General features: G+C 38.3%; 3 protein-coding genes across 3 annotated transcripts in view; 2 read left to right on the forward strand and 1 right to left on the reverse strand.

Moving 5' to 3' along the window:
- Window positions 1–967: 967 nt before the first annotated feature.
- Window positions 968–25173, forward strand: part of Su(H) (recombining binding protein suppressor of hairless) — a 123650-nt gene continuing 99444 nt past the window's right edge. The window contains exon 1 of the mRNA XM_089101800.1: window positions 968–1038. The gene's annotated coding sequence lies outside the window, so the exon portion shown is untranslated. The remainder of the gene's footprint in view (window positions 1039–25173) is intronic.
- Window positions 4493–5047, forward strand: LOC148943711 (uncharacterized). The gene has a single exon (XM_089101207.1). The coding sequence runs from the start codon at window positions 4493–4495 to the stop codon at window positions 5045–5047; it is 555 nt and encodes a 184-aa protein (XP_088957333.1).
- On the reverse strand, window positions 12810–13247 carry LOC148943712 (uncharacterized). Its single transcript, XM_089101208.1, has one exon. It carries the CDS (start codon window positions 13245–13247, stop codon window positions 12810–12812), a length of 438 nt encoding a protein of 145 aa, XP_088957334.1.

The following is a 25173-nucleotide window of genomic DNA, read 5'->3' on the forward strand; positions in this document are numbered from 1 at the left end:
TCTATCACCAACAGTTGACGTCCTGCGCAACCAGTCTCAAGCATATTACCCCCCGAGTCATTGCATACTCTAACCTGCAAATATTATACTTCAATGGGGACGCAGCTAAATAATACATGACTAAGATAGTAGTCAACCCAAAAGGGCCCAAAGAAACCCAGAAAAATTATCCATTAGTCAAAAACATAGTGTAATATGGTGTCGTTTACTCGAATATAATTTGATTTAGGGTACCGCTTCTCAAGGTCGTCCTGCAGCCAATGTCGTTACTAGTCAAAATGTTTTTGGGGAGGAGCAAGAAATTTTACCGACTGTTTTTGTCAATAATCAGCATAATGTCTGTTTCGAATACAATACCTAAAATCACTGAACGAGTTGGTAAAACCGCTGCATTTATCAACCGGGATATAGATTTCGGTACATATAACGTCAATATTTTCATGCTGTTTAACCAAATGGAAAGTTGTGGCACGATCTATGAAATCGCGACAGGAGTCGGTAAAGCTGCTGTGTTTACCGACCAAGTTTGAAATTTCTGTAGATGACATGTCAGTACTTTCGTCATTGTGGCGCAAAGTGCCACGATTTTACGAATTATTTTTTTTTCACCGAGTGACTATAAACACTAGGGGGAGGGGCCTCCCCCCTTACGTGACGGACCTGCCTGCAGTACCGTTTTTAGTTACAATTCTAGTAAGGAAAACTCATGAAAGGTCTACCTCAACGCCATTGAGTTTGCGTAGGCAATGCCTTTCATCCTTCGTGTGCCATTAAATTTGAACTAATAAAAAAGAGAGAAAATTCTATCAACAAAATGAAAAGTTCTTTTTAACATACACTAGGCTTGAGATTAATTTGTGCATAATACTAAGTTCAATAAATAATTATTAATGGCGTTAAATGGGTTTAATGATTTATTTTATTCTGTTGTAAATAGCAACTCCTTTAAGAAAAGAATAATAATCCTCAAAATTCAAAAGTTCATGTGGATGTGGAATTTGAAACTTAGAAAGTTCAATTTAAAGTCATAAATAAACGGTAGGTCTTCTTTGTACATCAAAGACTGGTCAAAATTTCATCCTAGCCATTAAACAGTCAAGAGCTCACCCTGTTTCTGCTTTGGTCTAAGTACTGCACAGGCTTTATCTTGGAAATAGGCTAGTTCAGGTAGTCTTTGTATTGTATGTTACATTACTTTGGTAATGTAACATACATTACAGAAATAAGTAAAATTCTACTTTTGACTATCTTGGAAAGGGGTTAGGTTAAGAAAATGAAACTTTCGGGGATGGGTCTACAGGCTAAAGTATGTCCTGGGAAGATATTTTGAAGTACCCACCTCCACTCCTTCTCCCTCTAGAGGGTCCTGACCTTTGATGACCTTTAAAAATATGTGAGTTATAGAAGTGAAACCTTGCAAAATAGATCTTCTGCTTAAATGAAGTATAACAAAATTGGGTAAAATTCTACTTTAGCTACTTTTGGCTATCTTGGAAAGGGGTTAGGTTAGGACAATGAGACTTTCAGGGATGGGTCTACAGGCTAAAGTATGTCCCGGGAAGGTATTTTGAAATGAATTTCAGCCCCCCCCCCTATATATACCAATTCAGGGTTAGGTTAGGCTAGGCTAGGTTAGGTATAGCCTATATAGGGGGGGGGGGCTGAAATTCATTTCCAATAGAAATGCTTATTATATTTGTAATCAGCATAAAAAAAGGCATCAAATGGTGTATTCACTTTATTTGAAACTCAATAATATGATTTGGTATATATTGACCAAAAATTCTACTTTAGCTACTTTTAACTATATTAGAATGGGGTTAGGTTAGGAAAATGAAACTTTCAGGGATAGGTCTACAGGCTAAAGTAGCCTATGTCCCAGGAATGTATTTTGAAGTACATACCTTCTCCCTCTAGAGGGTCCTGACCTTTGGTGACATTTGAAAGACTGTGTGTTTAAAAAAAAGTGAAACCTTGTAAATTAGCCTAGATCTTCTATGAAGTACAACAAAATTGTTTTCAGCTTCACAACTTTAGGCCCACTCAATCCCATTTTATAAGGTTTTAAAGATATTTAAATACCTATATCTCCTCAATTTTGAAAAAAACATTCATGTGGCTTAAAATTCTACTCAAATAACAGGAATTGCATTGTACAAACTAAAGCCAGAAAAAAAAACTGATAACTGAAAATTTTGGTAACTGATGACTGAAAACTTTAGTATAGCTCTTTCAATAAATATTGAGCAGTTCATATTAGCCTATTACCTTAATTACCTTAATTCGCACTTCGGAGCAAATTAAGGTCCATACTGGATCTGTTGTGCTCCGGGTCAAATGATGGCAAAAATTTGTCACTGTGTTAGGGCCCAGTGACACGCCATAGGAGAGGTCTGCTGGAGAGATGCAATTTAAGCCCACTCGGTAGCAGTGGCCACGAGGTAGGTATGGCCTGTAAAGACCATTCTCAGTGGTATAGAGCTGACACTGCCGCACAGCAGCAACTTCGGATCGAGTATGCGAGATGGTTGGGTATGACAAGCGGCATCAGCCTCCTAGCAAGACACTCATTATGATAAAGTTGGCATCAGTCAGTATTTGAGTGGGACGGACAGTCCCACTCATATTTCCATGGCTTGTTATTCCATTCCTTGTCAAGTCTGGACTTGAAGGACGCAGCTGTAGGTGCTGTCGCCGTTTCAGCTTGAAGGCTATTCCAATCATTGACAAAACGCTTGGAAAAGAAGTGTTGCAGCGTTTGTGTTTTAACAAAACGTTTTGACAGCTTATGTGAGTGTCCTCTTGTTTGGTGCTGACTTGAATGTTTGGTATAAAGAGGGGGTAATTTGGTTGTGCGTTATACTTGTAGGTCAGCGTCATATCACCACGGCGGTGTCTGAAGACAAGTGTTGGCAGCTGCATGTGTTCCAGTCTCTTGTTGTATGGGAGATCTCGTAGGCCAGCTATGCACTTTGTGGCACGTCTCTGAACTCCTTCGATTAGACTGGTATCATTCTTATAAGAAGGGGAGGTGAGACACGTACCAAAATCCAAAATGGGTCTAACTATAGCCTTATAGAGCCTTAGAAAGACTTTATGGGAGCGGCTGGTTATAGTGCATTTGAGGAGACCAAGGCTTGAATTTGCTTTTGAAACTGCTTGTTGCCAGTGGCCGTGGAACTTCAGTTGTTCATCTATCAGCACTCCTAGATCTCTTTCTTCGGGACTTGTCTTTAGTACTAAGCTAGCCAGTGAATTGGGATCGGACATGCTATACTGGTGACGGAGGTTGTTGCTTCCAAAGTGAAGGACACTGCACTTCAATGTGTTGAATTCAAGTAGCCAGTCTTGTGCCTGTAGAGTTCTCTATTTGAAGTGCATTCCATACATTGTTTCTTACTTATTCGATTATTTATTATATTTATTTTGTAGGTGCTTGGGTCACAATAGATGCTTAACTGTTTGATGATTACCTGTTTATGCTACCTGCTTACGCTACTTGCTTACGCTTAACCTACCTGCATACACTTAAACAGAAAACTCTACATGGTGTCAGAAGTGTAAGGAATACATTATGGAACATGGATCATGCCCATCTATAGACTGGGATGCAACAAACTTGAAAGCTGCCTGGTCCCATTTCAAGCAACATGCCGAACTCATGTTTACTGGACCTCTTAGTGGAAAAGAGGATGCAGTGAAATGCTCATACTTACTGATATGGGCAGGTGAAAAAGGCAGAGACATTTTCAATACATGGACATTAATTGCTGCTGAAAGAGACAATGTCACCACATATTTAAGGAAGTTTAGCGAACATGTTGAGCCACTTGCAAATCCGATATTTGCCAGATATCAGTTTCATAAACGTAATCAGAAAGACAGTGAATCAATAGAACAGTACCTTACCGAGTTGTGCATCACCGCAAAGGAATGCGAAATTGGGACAACCAGTGATGAGATGATAAGAGATCGTATAGTTTTTGGAGTCAAGCAGGACAAAATCCGCGAACGACTACTTAGTGAAGGTGCAGGACTAACTTTAGCTCGTGCAGTAGCTATTTGCAGAGCTGCAGAAGCGACCCAAGCACAATTAATGATAATGTCCAATCAGGAACACTCAAAAGTATATATCAAGCAAGAAGTGGATATAGTAGCAAGACAAGGCAGAAAATGCTACAAATGTGGCGGAAATTTCACACCTGGACATAGTTGTCCTCCAAAGGATTTCGGAGAGTTCCCAAAGTGCTACAATTATGGTGGGGTATTCAGCAAAAGTCACCAATGCCCTGCCAAAGGAAAAAGCTGCATAAAATGTAAGAAGCTTAATCATTTTGCTAAAATGTGCTGAAGCAGTCAACGAAACGTTCATAGTATTGAAACAGGCGAAAGTAGTACAGAAACACCGTCACAGTACTTCATTGAAAGTATTCAGAGCAAAGAAGAAACTTATAACAAGCCAGTGGCCAAACTGTATCTGACGAAAGAAAGAATGAATGTGGAATTTAAAATAGACACAGGTGCTGAAGCAAACGTCATACCAACCCGGACCATTGACAAGATGGTTCCAAGGCCAAAAATAATACCAACTTCAGACATTCTTACAAGCTATACTGGGGAACCGTTGAAAGTCACTGGTATATGTCATTTAGAGGCTCAGTACAAAGACAGGGAACCCCAAATACACAATTTCTATGTGGTTGACACAGATAAAGAGCCGATACTTAGCAGACAGACCAGTGTCATAATGAATCTAATCAAATTCATATACAATGTAGAGCACATCCCAGTGGCCAATTCTACAGATCAAATTTTGGCAGAATATGAAGACGTGTTTGAAGGCTTTGGAAAAATGCCTGGGAAATGCAAGATACATCTAAAACCAGGGGCAATACCCTCAGTACAACCACCAAGAAGAGTCCCTATGGCAGTTCAAAATAAACTAAAAAACGAGTTAGAACGACTTGTCAGCTCTGGAATAATTGAAAAAGTGACAGAGCCAACAGAGTGGGTTAACTCTATAGTCATTGCAGAAGCCCAACGGTGAAATCCGTATTTGTCTTGACCCTGTAGAATTAAATAAATGGATACAAAGACCACATTATCCAATACCAACGTTTGATGACATTGCCAACAAGTGCCACGGTGCCCAGAACCTATTCAAATTAGATGCCAGACATGGATACTGGTCGATGGTACTGGATGATGCATCATCAGATCTCACAACATTTAATACCATGTTTGGGAGATTTAAGTGGAGAAGATACCCATTCGGAATAATTTCAGCTCAAGATGAGTACCAGCGCCGAATGGAAGAGGCATTCGAAGGATTAGGCCTGGGTCTAATAGTGGATGATATAGCAGGTGTAGGAACAAGTACAGAAAACCATGATGCCCAACTAAAAGCAGTCCTCCAGAGAGCACGAGAAAAAGGAGTCAAATTTAACAGAGACAAGTGCATATTCAATGCAAAAGTCATTCCATATTTTGGCCATTTGCTAACAACTGAGGGTGTCAAACCGGATCCCAACAAAACCAGAGCCATTGCTGAAATGCCGGAACCAAAGAACAAAGAGGAGCTGCAGACATTGCTTGGGATGTTTAATTATCTGTCCAGATACATACCAAAATTATCCATTCTAAACCAGCCTTTGCAAGAACTTGGAAAAGCTAAGGAATTCGTATGGAAGAAGGTGCACAGCGATACTTGCCAGGTCATTCGAAAATCCTTGTGTGAACATCTCTCGTATTTCGACACAAATTGCCAGGAAGTCGAAATAATTGTCGATGCATCTCAGCATGGGTTAGGAGCGCAGTTACTGGTGAAAGATGAAACAGTAGCCTTTGGTTCACGATCCCTTAGTAATACAGAACAAAGATACTCTCAGATTGAGAAAGAACTATTGGGCATAGTATTTGCATGCAAACACTTTCATCAGTATATATTCGGAAGAAAGGTCTCTATCATTACAGATCACAAGCCACTGGAAAATATTTTGAGAAAACCTATCAGTAAGGCACCACCTAGACTACAATGCATGATGCTAGCCATTCAGCCATACGACCTTACATTTACATACAGACCAGGACCAGAAATCCCCGTTGCTGATACCCTGTCACGTCTGCATATGGAAGACACAGACCCAGAAGAAGAACTTCAGGCTGAACTACATGTGCATAATGTAATCAAAAACATTCCAATCAAAGATGAAATGGTTAAAATAATAGCCATTTTTACAAAAGACGACTCGGAAATGCAGTTTATAGCCGATACGATCAGAAAAGGATGGCCAGAGCACAGAAAAACAGTGCCCACATGAAATACAAGAATATTGAAACTACATGACTGAACTGGCAACGCACCAAGGTATCCTGTTAAAGGGCGACCGAATCATAATACCGAGACGTATGCGCCAAGAAATCATGAACTGTCTACATACAGCCCATCTAGGCGTTGTTAAAACAAAACAACGTGCACGCACGTGCGTTTTCTGGCCAAACATCACTGCTGATATCACCAAGTACCTTTCCGGTTGTGAAATATGCCAACGGTTCAGTTCTTGCCAGCAACAAGAACCTCTCCTGAACTCAGAAATTCCTGAGTACCCATGGGAACATGTAGGTACTGACTTACTGTTTTGGGAAGGAAGGAATTATTTGGTAACTACCGACTATTACAGTTGATACATCAAGGTGGACAAACTAGACAGTACCAGCTCGGGACGTGTTGTAACCAAGCTAAAAAGCCAATTTGCAAGACCCGGGATCCCACGAATACTTACCTCCAACAATGGCCCCCAATTTGCAGCAGATGAATTCAGAAACTTCGCGGAACAATGGAGAATCACGCACCGCACGTCCAGCCCTAGATATCCTCAAAGCAACGGCCTCAGCAAAAAAGCGGTCCAGACAGTCAAAAGGCTAATGTCAAAAGCACTGGCTGACAAATCAGACCCATATCTCGCCCTCCTGGAATACCGCAACACCCCCGTAGACAATTTAGCTTCTCCAGCATAGCTACTGATGAGCCGCCAGCTAATATTTGTAATGCCGTCAATAGAACCCAACTTCATGCCAAACGCTGTAACCACTCAGGAGTACAAGGAGGCCAGAAAAAAGCAACAAGAAGCTAAGAAGGAGGTCTATGACAAACATACACATCCGATCAAACCGTTTGCACCAGGCCAGCCAGTATGGCTCAATAAAACTGGACAAGCAAAAGAAAGATGGATCAAGGCCCACGTAACCGGCAGATACGACGAGTCAAGTGACCGTTCACTCACTGTTGAGACAGAAGACGAAACAGTATACTAACGCACTAGGAAGTTTTTACGCCCCACATACAGTACTACTGGCTGCACATACCTGCAGAACAACGGACCAACATCAACGAGCATGGAGGTACCCATAGTACCAAAATCATCATATTTATCCCCCACAAAATCGAGACCATCGAGCGACGCCAGTCGAAAGCTTAGCCCTCGCGAAGAATCTTTCGAGACGCCAAGAGCAAATCAACAACCAAGTGTTCAGAAATCGCAGAACTCACCTTTTGGTTCCAAAGCTGGAACAACGTCGTTTGCAGCGCAGCCAAATGTGAAGACGACAAGATCCGGGAGGATTTTGAAGACAACCTGCTGACTCCAACCAGTCAGAAAGTCCATGACCCAATCAACCACGTCCGAGTGGGTACCTGCTGCTGAAAGTTTCAATCTGAGACAGTTGTGTGGTACCTTGTCGAAAGCCTTGGCTAGGTCCAGTAAAATCAGGTCTACAGGGGTTCCTTTCTCCAGGTAATCTGTTATGGTGCTGTATGTCTCAAGGAGATTGGTCTCAACCGATTTTCCTGGCAGAAATCCGTGCTGGTCGGGGGAAAGTATATTATTATTACGGAGATGTGTCAAAATATCAGCATTCACAATCTGCTCAAGGGTTTTTACCACTGCTGGGGTCAGACTGATGGGTCTGTAGTTTTTGGCTTTGGTGCGGTCACCTTTCTTGAATATTGGGGTGAGATGGGTCAGCTTCCAGTCTTTGGGTACCTTTTTTGAGTCAAGCGACAGTTGGAATATAATGCATAGTGGTTGTGCAATTTCTTTGGCAAGCTCCTTCAATAGTCTTGGGTGCAAGTTATCTGGACCAGCGGACTTGTTGATGTCTAGTGCTTCAAGTCACTTTTGGACAACCAGGGGGGGAGCAGAACAGGTGGCATTGGGTTAGGGATGTTGTATGGTGGACTATGAGGAAGAGGACCATCTGGTTCATTGGTGAAAACCAACGCAAACTGCCTGTTGAGGAGTTCCCTGATGTCCTTCAAGTTGGTCACTTCCTTGCTATCATCTGTACTGAGTGCTTTTACTGACCGTCTGCTATGGTCCTTACTTGATACATACTTCCAGAACTTCTTCGGGTTATTCTTACTATCATCAGCTAGCTTGGACTCGTACCGTGCGTAAAGTTGTTTAGTTAGGCTTCTTAGTGTGTTTTAACCTTTTGCAAACTTGTGGTAGTGTTCTTCTGTCCCTCTTTTATCGTACTTTCTCCAGTACCGTCTCTTCCTCTTTCTTTCATTGCGTATCTTAGGGGTCATGAAAGACAGTGTTTTGGGCTTTGGCACGAGTTTTACTGACGTGTGTTTTTTTTGAAGTGTAATTAGCTCGTCCTTTAGGTTAGCCCATTGTTGGTCGACGTCCCCTTGAAGTAAAGGTGACCAAACTACGCCTTCCAGCTCTTTTCTGATCGCCCCGTAGTCTACATAAGTTTTCTTTATGTAATAATTTTTTATCTTACGAAATGACACATTCACTTCTAGGATTATATGATCGCTCTTTCCTAGAGGAGGTAAGTAATTTATGTTCTGAAGCTGGTCTTTATCCCGTAAGAACACTAGGTCCAGTAGAGTCGGTCTCTGGAAAAGTCGGCCTCTATTGACCTACATATAAAGTGAACATACCACTAAATGCCATTTTTTGTGCTCTTTTTGAATACAATAATTTTCTTTCTTGCAAATTCAGTTTTAAGCCTTTTTTGGACCCTTGAAAATTGTCCATTTCTATGTTTTTAGTATAAAAAGGGTTAAACCATTGGTTTCAAACTCACTATTTCATTATAAAATCCATTTTGTTGCAGCTATGTGGCCAAATTCAGCAGCATTGATTTGTCACAATTTAGTTGGATAAAAAATTCAAAACAATGCTCCATTTTTCCATTTGCCATGGTTCTTCTGTTGGCTTTGATATTTTTGACATATAGGTGAAACAGTAGTTTTGGTGTTAAGTCTTCATATTTACTGAAGTCATCAAGTCATATTTAATAAGTTTTTGTGTAAGTCATCAATATTAATTCATAATATGAAGTAATATTGTCCACTTTATTTGTAGGTCAATAATATGAAATACTCAGTATTTAACATTCTCTGTGTCTTTATAAAGAAACACTGTAAACTTCTATAAACTAGGTTACTTTTAAACATCCTATAATACTTATAGTTGGCTAGCCTAGCCTAAGTATATAGGCCTGTAGCCTAGGATTGCAGGTAAATTTGTAAATGACAATATGATTTATCTAGGGTGAAAGTGAATAGACCTAGCCTACATCACTTGATGCATTTTTTAGGTTCTTTTGTAAGCTAATTCTATAATTACTTCTAGGGGAGATCAAATTTTGAGCCCTTACTAGGATCCTAAAGGTAAAACAGTCCATACTCACCAACAGTTCAAAAATATGTTTCTAAAAAATTGTTTAGTGAGAGAAAATTACCATTTATAGCTGATTTTTAAAAAGAGCATGCAGAAATTTTAAAAAGAGCCAAAAATGCCTAAAAAATGACATCACAGCAAAACTGACATCATTTTTCTGGGGTTTCTGGCTCTTTTTAAAAATTTCTGCAAAAATTTTTCATACTACAATTTATTTTCAAGACTAATGAAAGGATCCTAAAGGTAAAACAGTCCATACTCACCAACAGTTCAAAAATATGTTTCTAAAAAATTGTTTAGTGAGAGAAAATTACCATTTATAGCTGATTTTTAAAAAGAGCATGCAGAAATTTTAAAAAGAGCCAAAAATGCCTAAAAAATGACATCACAGCAAAACTGACATCATTTTTCTGGGGTTTCTGGCTCTTTTTAAAAATTTCTGCAAAAATTTTTCATACTACAATTTATTTTCAAGACTAATGAAAGTTATAGTTACCACTCCTGATTCAGCTACAAATGGCAATTTTTTCTCACAAGCCAGTTTTTTTTTAAAACATATTTTTAAACTTATGGTTAGTATAGGCTGTTTTGAGCCCTTTTAGGGCTCAAAATGGAATTTCCCCCAGGATCAATTATTGAATTAGTAATTAGTGATGTATTCTTTTTTCATCCTAGTTAAATTATTGCATCAACCACAAATTTACTGGATTCCATAATAATCAATTCTCTTGCAATTGCACTGCATCCCTCTCCCCTGTTGGCTCCATATATAGCCCTAATAATGTATTTCTCCATTAGTTAAATCTAGCCATTACTTAAGTCATATACTATAGCTCATATTTTATACCACCTATCTTCTTAGTCTGGAAGTTATATCTGTATTTGATTAGGTGCTTAATTTACTAAAGTACTGCTTATACAAGGGTCATTCAGTAGGCAACTAGACAAATCACTGTAGCCCAGAAACTAGTTTTTTAATTAATATCATTATTTCAGTGTATCAAGTTTACATCCTTAAACTTTGTTTCTTGTCAACTGTTTGAGATTATCTAGTAATGTTAATTGCAAATGCACAGAGTTAACAATGGTGAGTCTACTTGAGTATTGCATTGCACTACAGAAGAACAATGCTCAGTGATTAGACTGTTAGCAACAGAGGGTATCAAAGGTAGTGAAATCCATGAAAAATGTTGAAAGCATATGTGACTAATTGTTTGAACTGTTTGAATTGAATGTTTATAAATAGGTAAAACAGTTTAAAATGTGAGTGTAGGCATTTGTGGTGACCAATTGAAGTTGTAACTTGCTCCCTTGAACATTGCATTAATTCAGGACAAAAAGCATGTTACTGTTGAAGAGATAGACAAAGAAGTACATTCAAGTGTTGAAACTGTCTGTATCATTGTTCATAATGAGCTGCAGTACAAGAAAACTTGTGCAAGATGAGTCCCCAGACAACTTATGGACACCCACAAAGAACTTACCTTAGATCCACCTGTGCCTCTAGAGGCACCTAGGACATCAAGATAGAGCAGCCAATCTTCCTGCAGGTTTGCTGCTGCCAGTATGTCCTCCCACTGAAGTTGGATTGATGCATGCAGGTTATGGAGAGCTGTCTGGCACATTTGATGCAGGGTGTTTCTAGGTCTGCCCCTGCAGCGTGGACTCAATGGCTGCCAATGGAGCACTGCATTTGGAAGTCAGAGACTGTCCATATGTAGTATGTGGCCAAGGTACCTCCATTGGCAGACTCAAGATATGTCACAAGAGGTTGGCCAGTCATGTTGCAGATGGATTGGTTTGTTATTCTCTGCTGCCAAAAGATGTTGAGAATTCTTCTAAGACATGTGTTTTTGAAAGCAAGTATTCTTCTCTCTTGTTCCTGGTTCAGGTGCAAGGTTTTGGCTGTGTAGAGCAGCACTGACATAACATTGCTATTGAAGAGTTGTAGCTTTAGCTGTATAGAGAAGCTGTGGGACCACCAAACTTTCTGTAATCTATTGAAGGCCCCATTGGCTTGGCTGATTCTTGTGAACACTTCTTTTGTGGTCAATCTGGTGCTTTCTATTATGCTTCCCAAGTATTTGAAATGGATAACTTGCTCTATGGGTTGGTCTCTGCAAGTGATGCTCAGGGCTGAATCTGTGGTAGCAATGCATTTTGTTTTCTCATTATTTATTTTCAGGCCAACCTGGACACCTCTCTCCCTCACTTTTTCAAGGAGTTCATGGAGTCTTTGCTTGCATGATTACATGACAGCAATGTCATCAGCAAAGTCTACATCACTGAGGCATATTTCTGGATTCAGGTGGATTCTGGCTGTGCTTGTACTTTGCAGTATGTAATCAATGACAATTACAAAAAGTAGCAGTGACAAGACACAACCTTGCTTAACTCCTGACAGAATGCAAAAGAAACAAGTTTGGCCATCTGGTGTCTTTACACAGCACTTGCTATCTTCATAGAGTGCAATAATCAGTGAAACTATCTTTTCAGGGATTCCATAATGCAGTAGGATCCTCCACAGACTTTGGCAGTTTACTGAGTCAAATGCCTTCTCAAAATCAATGCATATCATATAGATTTTGGGGCACCACTCTCTGCTTTCTTCCATCAGTAGCTGTAGAGTAAATATCAGGTCTGCACATGAATAGTTTGGTCTGAATCCATGTTGCTCATTGCAAAGGTGTCTGTTGAGCTGCAAGCTGATTCTCTGCAGTAAAATATGCATCAGTCATTTGCTGGGTATGGAAAGCATGCAGATTCCTTGCCAGTTGCCTGGGAGGGAGGCATTGCTATTCTTAAAGATCCTCCCAAGGGTGCTGTGTTTCCAATCTGAAGGTATTTTGGCGGTCATCCAGATTACTGCAAACAGCACTGTCCAGAACTTGAGACAGGTCATAACAGTTGCTTTGATCATTTCTGCAGATATCCTGTCTCCACCAGGCGACTTATTGTTTTTCAGCTTCTTTGCTGCTGTAATAATTTCAGTGGATGACAGCAGATCTGTGCTGATATCTAAGGAAAACAGTGTTGTTGTTGGGATCTCTGGGGGATTGTCTGGTGGAGGTCTATTCAACAGCTTCTCAAAGTGGCTGGCCCAAACTTTGTTTACATCAGGATGCCCAAGGGGTCTTTCACTGGTCCATGTTGAATAGTGGATTTCATTCCAATAATCTCATTAGTGATTTTATAGATGGCTCTTGAGTCACCTCTCTTTGCTGCCTCTTCTGCTTGTGCTGCTTTCCACTCCAGCAGGTTTCTCTGGTCTTTTCTGACACTCTTCTTTACCTCTTTATCCACAGCTCTGTATTCATCATTTCTGAGGATCTGTTGGTTGGGGGTTTGTCTTTGAATAAGTGATGCTTTTTCTTTTTTCCTTGTCTCTATCAGTTCCCATGTTTGGTCAGATAACCACTGGTTCTTTGGGCTCTTGCAGTACCCAATGGTGGCTTTTGTGGCATTCTGAAAGTATAACTTTATGCTTTCCCAGTATTGATTGCTATCAGCATCATCTAGTAAAGACAAGGCTTCAAATCTATTCTGCATCTCTAGTTTAAAGGCTTGGTTGAATTCTCTCAATCTCAGTTTCTCTGAGTCAAAGACTGGGTTTAAGGGAGCCTTTTTTTGTGTTTCTATTTCTTTTCCATTTGAGCCAGATTTTTGCTGCCATCAGATTATGATCTGAGCCAACGTCAGCTCCTCTATATCCCCTTATATCAAGTAGTCTTGATCTCCACTTCCTGCTCCAAAGATAATGGTCAATCTGATTTTGGGTGTGGCCATTGGGAGATATCCAAGAATATTTGTGTTCATCCCAATGAGAAAATAGGGTACCTCCAATTACTAGTTTGTTAAAGAGCACAAAGTCAATAAGTAGTTCTCCATTTTCGTTTTGCTGGACCAGGCCATGCTTGCCAAGAACCTCTGGGGAAAGGATTGGTCATCCTCTACTTTTGCATTAAAGTCTCTTAGAAAACATGCTATGTAATGCTGTAGTAGGTTGTTTGCTATGGAGTTGAAGGCTCTTTAAAATTCGTCTTTTGATTTGTTGGTGGTGTCATTGGTGGGTGTGTAGCATACTACTATTGACATTTTTGCATGCGCACCAATGAAGCGGGCTTTCAGGATTCTAGGTGACACTGGTCTCCACTGTAGTAGAGCTTGGGAAGTCTTTTTGGTCATCATTAGGGCTACTCTGTATTCTTGCTTTTGCTGCGATCCACTGTGTATAATGGTCACATCCCCATCCAGTTTATTTGATCCAACTCCTAGCCATCAAACTTTCAACAAAGCTAGAAGGTTAAGGTGGTAATCTTCCAGTGCTCTCAGCATTTGTTCAGTCTTGAAGTCTTGAGACATTGTGTAGATGTTCCAGAAACCAAATTTGAGGTGCTGTTTTGCATTCATAAATCTTGTCCATGGCATGCAGAGGTCGTCATCAAAAGGGGGTTCAATAATCCGAGGCTCAAACTTGATGTTTTGGTTGCAGTTAGAATTTCTCCCAAGGGCAGGCCCTTGAGGTACCAGGTGTGGGTTACAAGCCCACAGCCGAACCCTCCCTCTTTATCCAGGCTTCAAATCAGTCAACAGCTGAAATAACAATGTTTAGCTCAAAAAGAAGAATTTTTCAGTATAATTGTAATGTGCAATGAAATGTGGATACATTATTTTGAACTGGAGTCTAAGCAGAAGAGCCTTGAGTGGCAGCATATGGTTGTTCTACTCTAAACAATTCAAGACCCAGTCTTCTGCAGGAAAAGTCATGCTTATGGTATTCTGGGATTCCATAGATGCCTATTTATTGTGACTATCTTGTAGATCAGTGAACCAGCAACAGCCAGTATTGCAGGTATATGCTCACAAACAAAGTAAGGCCCATCATTCAGACAAAGCATTGTGGACTCTTGACTAAAGGTGTGATTTTCCTTCATTACATTGTGCACCCACATGTGGCACTGCTAACTCAAGAAAGACTTTAAAACTGAAGTGGGAAGTCCTTCCTACAGCCCTGACCTCACCCTATCAGACTTTCCTTTTTTTAGACTTCTTAAAGAGATTTCTACACAGGAAACATTTTTGATCACATAAAGGAGTTAAATATCAGGTGCAAAAGTGGCTTCAAGATCAACCCAAAGACTTTTATACCAGAGGCATACACAGATTAGAAGAATGATGGAACCAATGTATAAATGTTGCTTGGAATTATGTTGAAAAGTAACCAAAGTTTTGTATTAATTAGATAAATGGTTTCTGAGGTATGGTAGTTTTTCTTGTTATTTATTGAATAGCTCTCATAGGTATTAATAGAAGGGAACATGATAATCTGATAAATAGAAACATCATGCATATTATAAACTAAGATTTTCATTATTTTTGTGTTTTCTCTAAGTTTTTACATATTTCAGGCTATACATGGGACCATCATGGGGGTGGGGGGGGGGAGGCTGCATTTGCAAGTGAATTGATTATTATATTTGGAAAGACCACAAAAAAAAGCATTGAGTAGTGGATTCACCTTGTCCCTATGTCAGTTGTGAATCTTGTATATATTTATCATGCTTGCTTATAGATAGAAAAATTTGTATAGCTGAACAAGGCTATACACCTCAGTATTCAAAAATTCAAATCACAATATAGTAATGTTGGTCTACTCTTTCCTCTCAGGAAAAACAACAACAACAAAAAAGCACAACTTATATGATTCTCATTTCCTTTCAACATCAATATCATGTGTAAAAATTTTTCTTTTCTATTGATTCTCATTTCCTTTCAACATCAATATCATGTGTAAAAATTTTTCTTTTCTATTATAAGCCTGAAAAGGTCATACAACACAGTAGACTATTCTATAATACAATCACAAAAAATAACATGCATAATAATTATCTCCCCCTCACCTCCTGTATTATATTGGGGGCAAGTATCTGAGGCCACCCTTTTTCTTTCTAAAACTTTTTTTCTTTTGATAATGGTAGACAATTTGCTTGAATACTTTATTCTCAAACATTTAACCAAAAACAAGATCTTGTCGCCCAAGCAGCATGGATTCCAGTCAGGAAAATCAATCGAAACGAACCTATTGGAATCATACGAAGAAAGTACAAATCTGATTGACCAATGACATCCAGTCTACCTACTACTGCTGGACTTTGCCAAGGCTTTCGACAAGGTACCGCACATTCAATTGCACTCCAAATTATCTGCCTCTGGCATCAATTCAGCTGTGATACACTGACTAATGAATTTCCTCACCAACTGCAAGCAAAAAGTCCGCTTATTCGAGATGGGTGGTCTACCAATCTACTCCCTTGAGGCCATGGTAATGAGCAGGGTACCACAAGGAACTGTACTAGGCCCAACCCTTTTCTTGATGTACATAAACAGCATTTTCAATCATGTAGATAATAGTATGCTGTTGTTTGCTGATGATGCCAAACTGTTTGGCATTGCAAATCCACAGACCATCCAAAATGACATAGACAGGCTACAGGATTGGACTCAAGACTGGCTCCTTCAATTCAATGCAATCAAATGCTGTATTTTGCACCTTGGACCTAACAACCCAATGGCTACCTACTCAATTTACAATCCCATCACAAAAACAAGGGAGCATTTTGAGAATAAAGAAGAAGAAAGGGACCTTTGTGTCATCATCGACAACAAGTTGAAGTTCCACAGCCACGTTCAGCATGTTGTTTCCTGTGCAAATTCCAGCCTTGGCCTATTAAAACAGACCATCAGTAGCCGAGAGGCAACAATATTCATAAAACTATATAAAGCTCTCATCAGACCCCATCTCGATTTTGGCATGTGCCTTGCAGGTCCTTCTTATTGGCAAGATCTCATCGAAAATGTTCAGAGGCGAGCAACAAAGTGCGTGAAAAGCCTAAAATCAACTTCATATGAGGACTGCCTCAAGAAACTGAAGCTACCTACCCTCATTTACAGACGCATGTGTAGCGATATGATGCTGACTTACAAACTTCGAGAAGAAAACCCTACCATCTTTAGCAGCAGTCATAGCACCAGCCATCATTACACAAGAGGACACTCCAAGAAGCTGCCAAAGTTAAGCTCCTAATCGAGAACCTGTCAAATGTACTTCTCAAGAAGAGTCATAAACCATTGGAATCAATTGAAGGACTCAACTGTCAGCGCTCCCTCCATCCAGTCTTTCAAATGCCACCTTGACAAGGAGTGGGAGAAGAGGCAGCGGGGGCTCAATTGGGAGTCGTCGACTCAAGAGCACTACAGGTCCGGAGGACCTTAAAGCTCTCAAATGGATTAAGGTGATTAAGGTGAATACAAAACCATGTCCAAAATATCTTGGGTGGTAAATCTAATGTTCAAAACCAAAAACCTCTTTAACCTTGGCGTATAACTTCAACATCTCTGACCTCCTTACTGCTTGGATTCAAATCTGGATTTACTGGTATTCTATTCTACTTTTAAACCAAGCTATGAGTGATTAATCCTTCTCTGACAGACCTAGCCCTTGTTCCAAATATAAGATAGACCTGCTCTACCCAATACAGTTTTCATTTGATACAGCCATGATCTTTTTTGTTTTGACAGTAGGCCTAGCATCTCCAAATATGCTGCTTTTTTTAACCTATCATCTGACAGGCTGACAACCTTTACCCAGTACTGTATCATTTTTGCCAGTCTACTTAATCTAAGCAAAAATAGTTCTAGGTCTCCTTTTATAGCCTGATTATTTGTTGTTAAGTGGACAGCAATTACTCTTTAAAGTCTTGCAGCTGTATTGATTCCAACTGTGCTGCTGGGTCATATCTCCAGAGCTCAGCTCTGTAATGTAATGTAGGATGCTCTTTATTATTAAAAACATATTTATGCATCTTTAAGCCTCTTATACTTGAAAGAGTTGAGTTATGTGGGATTGTTGATGAAACTGTTTTCCCTATCAGAGTATCTTTAGTAGTTAAGATTACTCCTGAAGATTTAAATCTTTCACTTTGTTTCAAACTCTCACCTCTGTAGAAAGTTTAGTTTTTTGGTCATCATTCATATTATTGGTCTTTCTAAAAACCCACTGAATTGAATTTGAATTTTTTAAATTGAATTTATTGAAAAAAGACAAAGCAAGAAATATATTACTGAATACCAAAATCTATGGTAAATTAGACATAAAAATAACAAATACTTCAATATATTCTCCCCCGTAAGGCTCTATGGCCAGGAAAAAATAGGGGAGAAACAAAACTAAAAACAAATTAAACACATACATTCATCAAACATTTTAAAAATAATAAATTAACATTGCCAAACCAAACAATACCCCCCCCCCCCAAAAAAAAAAATCCAAGCCTGGCAAGGGAGAAATACATGAATCCACCCACACAAATAAAATACAGAACCATTCCGGAGACATAAACTCATTGGAGAACTGGGGAAAAAATTAATTATTTGCAAGAAAGTCTTTAACATACTTTTTGAAGATGCTGAATGAGTGGCAGCTCGTGCAGACTCCAGGAGAGTGTTCCAAATCATATTACAAGCTATCAGAGGGTTAAAGTCAGACCATATTGACAGAGTATAAGGTATTTGTAAATTATTGGAAGTGCGGAAAAAATAAGTGGATTGCTTGGAAATAAAAAATATATTATTATATAGGGCAGAAGGAAGCTGGCCATGTAACCTCAAAAAATTAAAAGAAGCACAAGACAGAAAATAGAGAGATTTTAAGTCAAGCAAGGACTTAAATAGAGAACAGTTAGTATCCTGTATAAGAGTCCTTGCTTTATCATATAGTTTTGAAAGTAGCTTCAGTGGTGAGGGAAAAGTTGACATCCAAATAATAGAACAGTATGAAACATAAGGCTGAACTAGGCTGTAGAATAGGAGTCTATGAACTGACCCTAGAAAAATGTATTTCAATTTTTTAGGGATTCCGAAGCTTCTGGAGACTTTCATTTTAAAAAACGTCGACATATTTGAAGGAATTGGGTAATGATGATGGGATAATAAAGAAGACCAAGACAAGCCCCCCCCCCTCCCAAAACAAGGATAAGTCATGTAAAAAAATTGTGTGTCAAAATCCAAATTCTTCTAGTCATTACTGAAGTTCCCAAGAACAACAAATATGTGCAACAATTTAAGTGCTTTGGCTTGAATCCCCCATTTAATCCCTCATTTTTAACTGTTACTACATAGAGGTCTGACCTTGGAGTGGGAGATCTTGAAATTGTTTTTCAGTCTTTTGGACCGATCGCAAGGGTTTATAGATTTTACCGACTCAAGTGCACTGATGGCTTTTTTATTTTAAAACCCCACCCACCCAGGGCCACCTTCACTGAGATTTAAGGGAGCGTGTAAGGATTTTCTTTGACTTCTTTTTACCGAAAGACGATCATTGCAAAAAATAGCCAAAAGGCTGTATTCTTAACTTGATTGCCTTACCCATGTTACTCCACGTATCGAGTCGCACCCGGAGTTTTAATTTAGTCCTTAACTATATTCACCACTGCTACCTCAACACCCTAGGTGTTGACCTTATCCCTTTGCTCTGCAATACGGTCATTTTAACTAACATAAATCATGAATTGACCAAACCCTGCTCACAGGCCAGATAAGTCCCGCGTAAATGAGTTTTTATAGAACATGGTAATTTTGCGCTCTTTATTTTTGAATACTTTTAACTTTTTTTTGCTCTCTTTTTTCGTTCACTTATGTCCAATATTGCAGATACGCTTGTTTGACAAACTGGATGTACACAGTATCTTTTGATTTCTGGAAGTTTCATCTTAGTACCCTTAGTTTTTCCTAAGATATTGCAGATACGCCCTTTTGATAATCTGGATGCACATAGTGTTGTTTGATTCAGATCAACACTACCCTCAATATTTCTTAGAATTTTTACACAATTCTGCAAATATAAGGGAATATCTAAACAGAGGTTACTGTAGGCACTTAATGCAAGTGTAGAAAATGAAAGGAACCTTGGAACTAACCATTAATGTAGATAAGTCAAAGAACATGTCCATCACAAATTCACCGCTTGTTTACGATACGTTTACGATATTGCAAATGCGTTTTGAAAAATGGCTGAAGTAAAAAAAAAAAAAAAAAAAAAAATCCCATTTATTAAAAAAAAGTTTATACTTTTGAAGGATGCTGATAATGATGATAGGCTAAGGTTTATAGCGTCAGTTTGTGCTATATGACCTCAAAGAATAATAATTTTGTCGTGTGAAATTTTTCGACAATTTCCTTTCACTGAAATTCCCATGATTAGTAACAAACACTTGTGGGAAAGTTTTGTTTAAGCCAATGATAAGAATTTATAAACAAAATTGCCTCATTGGTTGTCTTGTGCTCATTACTTGCTTTAATCACCTTGTTTTAGTTATGAATATCAACCAATCAGGCTGAGCTTGCTGAATCATCTGAATTCTTCAAAGACTGATTAAGTATAGAAAATTTATCTATGTAACTCCCCACCCCCACCTAACATAAATGTTTTTTTTATGAAAAGTGCCTGAAAATGTGAAAATAATTCATATTGGCGGGGCCCTGGCTGTTTATCAACGCCCCAGGCGGGGCCCTGGCTGTTTATCAACGCCCCAGGCGGGGCCCTGGCTGTTTATCAACGCCCCAGGCGGGGCCCTGGCTGACCTGTATTTGGCCCGTGGGTTACTTTTTGGCGTAAAAACATCAACGTATTTTATTTTCCACTTTTGTATTCTACTTGTATTTTGTTTCTTCCTTTTCAGTTTAATACCCCCCCTCTCCATAATTAAAAACAATAAAACTCTGGAAACAAATTAAAAAATAATAATCTAAAATGCTTAATTATATCATTCGTAAATGCAGACCTTTAAATTTACCCCCCTCCTTTTTTTCTAGTTCTCAATGAATTTTTAATTGCACGATTCTTTTTTTCCCGCCGCATTTTAACTGTGTCTTGTTAAATTGATTAGAAGAAAAGATTCACCACGCTGTTGAAAATTCGTTGAGCATATATAATTTGGGCTATATGTTTGTCCATTAGGGGGGGGGGGGGTAATTTCACTTTCAGTTCGCCATTGGCCCAATAGTTTGGCTTGTCTAGAAGATTTCTAATTCGTCTTGCGGCATAACGTTTTGTTAGTTTATTAAAGTTAATTAAATATTCAATATGAAAACTCAATTTATTAATTTTTCTTGGTAAAAAGGTACAAAGACTCTTGGAAAAAAATACAGAAATACTGCATTTTATTTTGCGTTTAGATAGTTCTTCTTTTGTTCTTCTGTCGAATAATCTTGCAAGAAAAGATGATCCTGCTTCCAATAAACGATATTAGGGGGGGGGTCTAAGAAGAAAAGAGTAGTGCTATTGAAAATTCATTGAGTATATATAATTTGGACTATATATTTGTCCATTGGGGAGGGGGATGGTGGCGAGGTGTCTGCCTTTAGGAGTGATATAAGTATTTTAGAATATTTAAAGGTAGTTTTCAGACTTTTATAGTGTTTTTTTTTATGGAGAGTGGGACTACCTTTCCTTTGGAAGACCTTAATGAAGAAGCTTGCTGTCGTAGGTAAATCCTGCCTGTCTCCAAGGTCATTAAAATAAAAATATTATTTTCCCCCATGGACCCATCTTAGGTCTATTTACACCTGCAGAACGTGATTTTCTCTTTTGTATGAAGTTTTCAGGTCGGCATTACCCTTTTCTCAGTGCTGTCACCTTGAATCGTGAAAATAAATGAGCGATGCCGATTAGTTAATTTTGGCAATTTTCGTCCATAAAAATTCAAACATTAACAACGTGTTTAAAGAAGAATGGTAGGCTACACCTTCTTAGATCTATATTAAATAAAAAAAAAATAACTAAAAGTAAGGAGCGACATTAAAACTTAAAACAAACAGAAATTATTCCGTATATGGAAGGGGCTGTCCCCTCCTCAACGCATTGCTCTTTACGCTAAACTTTTTTATTGTTTTAAAAAATAGAGTTGTGAGAAAGAGTCAAACTTTGGCGTAAAGAGGACAGCTCCTTTCATATGCGGAATAATTTCTGTTCATTTTAAGTTTTAATGTCGCTCCTTACTTTCAGCTAAAAAATTGTTTTTTATATTTAATTTCTGAACGTTTTTGAATGAATGCAGGTTTTGATTTTGGTTCACGGTACATGAATAGTTAAAACGAAATTTGCATATTAATTTTAATTTTTTTTGGCTAAATGGCTGTCTCGAAATTTTGATCTGACGATTTTGAGAAAAAAGGCGCGGAGGATGGGGCCTAGTTGCCCTCCAATTTTTTTGGTTACTTAAAAAGAACACTAGAACTTTTAATTTTATTTACGAACGTTTTTATTAGTAATAAATATACATAACTTACGTAAAGAACTTCTATATTCGTATATTTTTATTATGTATATTAAGGGGGTTCGCTCCCTAGTCAATACCTTGCTCTTTGCGCTAAAGTTCGAATTTTGTTCCGATTCTTTAAGAATAACTTCTTACTTACAAAGGCCGTTAATTTGAATAAATAGCTCTGATGAAAGGTAAAGAATACAGCATTGGACTTAACAGTCTCTATCGGCGGTGCTGATCTCCGTTTCTTGGCCCTTCAGCCAGGAAGTGCATTGGGGGCTGGGGGTAACCATCCTGTGCTTTCGCACACCCTTCCTGTTTACCTTCTCCAGATTCCTCCAGGTACCCATTTAAAGCTGGGTCGACTCTGACTGAGCTTACAGAGTCACGCCACCGACCCCCGTCCCAAACCAAATGAAAGTACTAAAAAAAGCTTTAGCACAAAAAGCAAGGTATTGACTTGGGGGCGAACCCAATCATGTATGTAATAATTTCTGTTCGTTTTAAATTTTGATGTTGCTCCTTACTTTCAGTTGAATTTTTTTTTTCTGATCGGTTTTTTAAATAATGCTGGGAAATCTGGCGCCCCTTCATAGCAATGTCCCTCCCCCCATGGAAATGTCCTCCTACGTAACCCCTGACCCCTCTACTACTAGAAAAATCTCCCCTGAAAACTTCTGTATACTTCCCAATAAACAATACTAGCCTATATGTAAACATTCGGCAAAGTTCATAACTTGCGGACCTTCCCCCGGGGACTGTGGTGAATTAAGTCATCCTCAAAGACATACTTATTATATCTTTCGACCATGCTGAACAAAATGCCTATCTCAAAATTTTGATCGGGTGACTTTGGAGGAAAATGAGCGTAGGAGGGGGCCTAGTTTCCCTCCATTTTTTCAGTCACTTAAAAAAAGACACTATAACTTTTAATTTCCGTTCGAATGAGCCCGCCCGCGATATTCTAGGACCATTTAGTCGATACGATCACCCCTGGGAAAAAAACAATAAACACGCATCCGTGATCTTACTTTGCAGATAGGAGCTTGAAACCTCCACAATAGGGCTCTCTGATACGGTGAATCTGATGATGTGATTTTCATTAAGGTTGTATTACTTTTAGGGGGTGTTTCCCCCTTTTTTCGAAAATAAGGCAAATTTTGATGAAACTTGTGTATTTGAAATCAGCATAAAAATCTGATTCTTTTGATGTATTTATTAGTATCAAAATTCCGTTTTTTAGAGTTTCGGCTACTATTGAGCCGGGTCGCTCCTTACAGTTCGTTACCACGAACTGTTTGATAATTACACAAGTTTTCACTCAAGAAAACAGATTTCATTCTCACTGTCCTTGGAACTTAAATACAGATTACCACTACTATTACTAACAACTCACTGCAGTACCAAGTCGTCTGAGGCCAACATAGCTACGCACGCTCCTCCTTCATCCCAGCCTATTCAAAGCCTCCCTCTTTACACCGATCCGAGAAGTACCAGTTCCCCTTAAATCCTTCCTTTCGACTTCCTATTACCCAATTCGGGGACGACCTGCTTTTCTTTCGGGCCTAGACGGTTGGCCGAAAAGGACGATCTTTGGCAATCTGTTATCTTTCATCCTCAGAACGTGTCCTAGCCATCTCAACTTTTCTCTCATCGTAGCCTAGAAAGCAGGATTGAACCACATTTTTCATACAGCTACTATTTGAAGTATGGCCTGTTAGACGGGTACCTAAAACAATCCGTTGACAAATGTTTATTAATTCCCTAGAAAAGTTTGCTGGAAGAAATTGCTCAAAGATATAGACCACAAGGGTGAAACAAATTCGTAGTAGGAAACTATTTCGCTTCATTCGAAAAATAAGATGAACTGCGTTTGTGTTTCATAGTTTTGCATTTAATTTTTACAATTGTTTGCAATTTTTGAAGCTTAAAAAAAAATCAATTTGTTGTCAGTTTATTTTTCCTTTTACGTTTCTATTAAAAAAAGAAAAAAAAAAAACTATCGCTAGTAACTGACCATAGACAAGATTAGTGTTACTAGTGTGTGTTATTTTGAATTAATTCGCTTGTCAATTCATTAGTAATGATTTCTTTGCTATGGGGTTTCGTTTAAATTTAATTCACACGAAAATTCTCGAATCCGTGAAATATGTAAACAGATGTAAAAGCTAAGAGCGGCTGAGCAAAAAAAGGAAAAACGTTTGTTGTTGATTTTTTGCCGAAGTGATAATAATTACATGAACATAATGATTATGAAGTTATAATATATATATATATATATATATATATATATATATATATATATATATATATATATATATATATATATATATATATATATATATATATATATATATTATATATAATGTAAAATAAAAATGAAATAATTTTTATATATAAATTTTATTATGTAAAAATTATTATATTATATTATAAATTTTATCCTAAAATATGAAATAAATATAAAATTAGTTATATATAAATTTTGGTTTCGGGAGGTTGGTTTGTGCTGAAGAAACTAGATAAAATATTGCATTAAAAGTTCCTTAGAAGTTACTTGATAAAGCATAGAAAAATTATCCGTATGTCCCTGAGGGGGGGGGTGGTAATTTACTGACCCCTTGTCCCAAAAGTCAGACTTGTATGCATGTTAGGTGAGTAATAACACAGACGCACCTCTATAAATCAAGTTTCCATCAATCAAGAATAAAATACGAAAAAGATACGGAGAATTATTTGAATTAGCAACGGAAGCTAGATATGGTCCATATTTGAATGTTTTCCACGATTATAAGATTCCCTGTCACACAAACCGCCGGATGTATGTTACACATGATTAACTATATAAAAGCCAATGGATTAATTTTGGAATTAAGTATGGGTATTATGATGTTAAGCCGTTGAGAGTTTATATTCTATGGAGTCGACTTAATTGTGGATTAAACTTTCAAATAACTACCAAGATTCGGAATATTTAACACTGACAATGTGTATAAATTCTTATAAATTTAAAAAATATTTTAATGCGTGCTTATTTTTCCAGGGGGGAGGGGGAGGGGTCAGAGGATTTCTTATCAGTGGAAGGTTGAATGCTATTAAAAAAATAAAGTTTTTAAAAGATTGTTTCTATTTTTTTGGTACTGTGGGTTTTGAGC

Source organism: Artemia sp. Qi Xiang Cuo, chromosome 15 (genome assembly GCF_049724085.1).
Source record: "Artemia sp. Qi Xiang Cuo chromosome 15, ASM4972408v1, whole genome shotgun sequence".
Lineage (NCBI taxonomy): Eukaryota > Metazoa > Arthropoda > Branchiopoda > Anostraca > Artemiidae > Artemia > Artemia sp. Qi Xiang Cuo.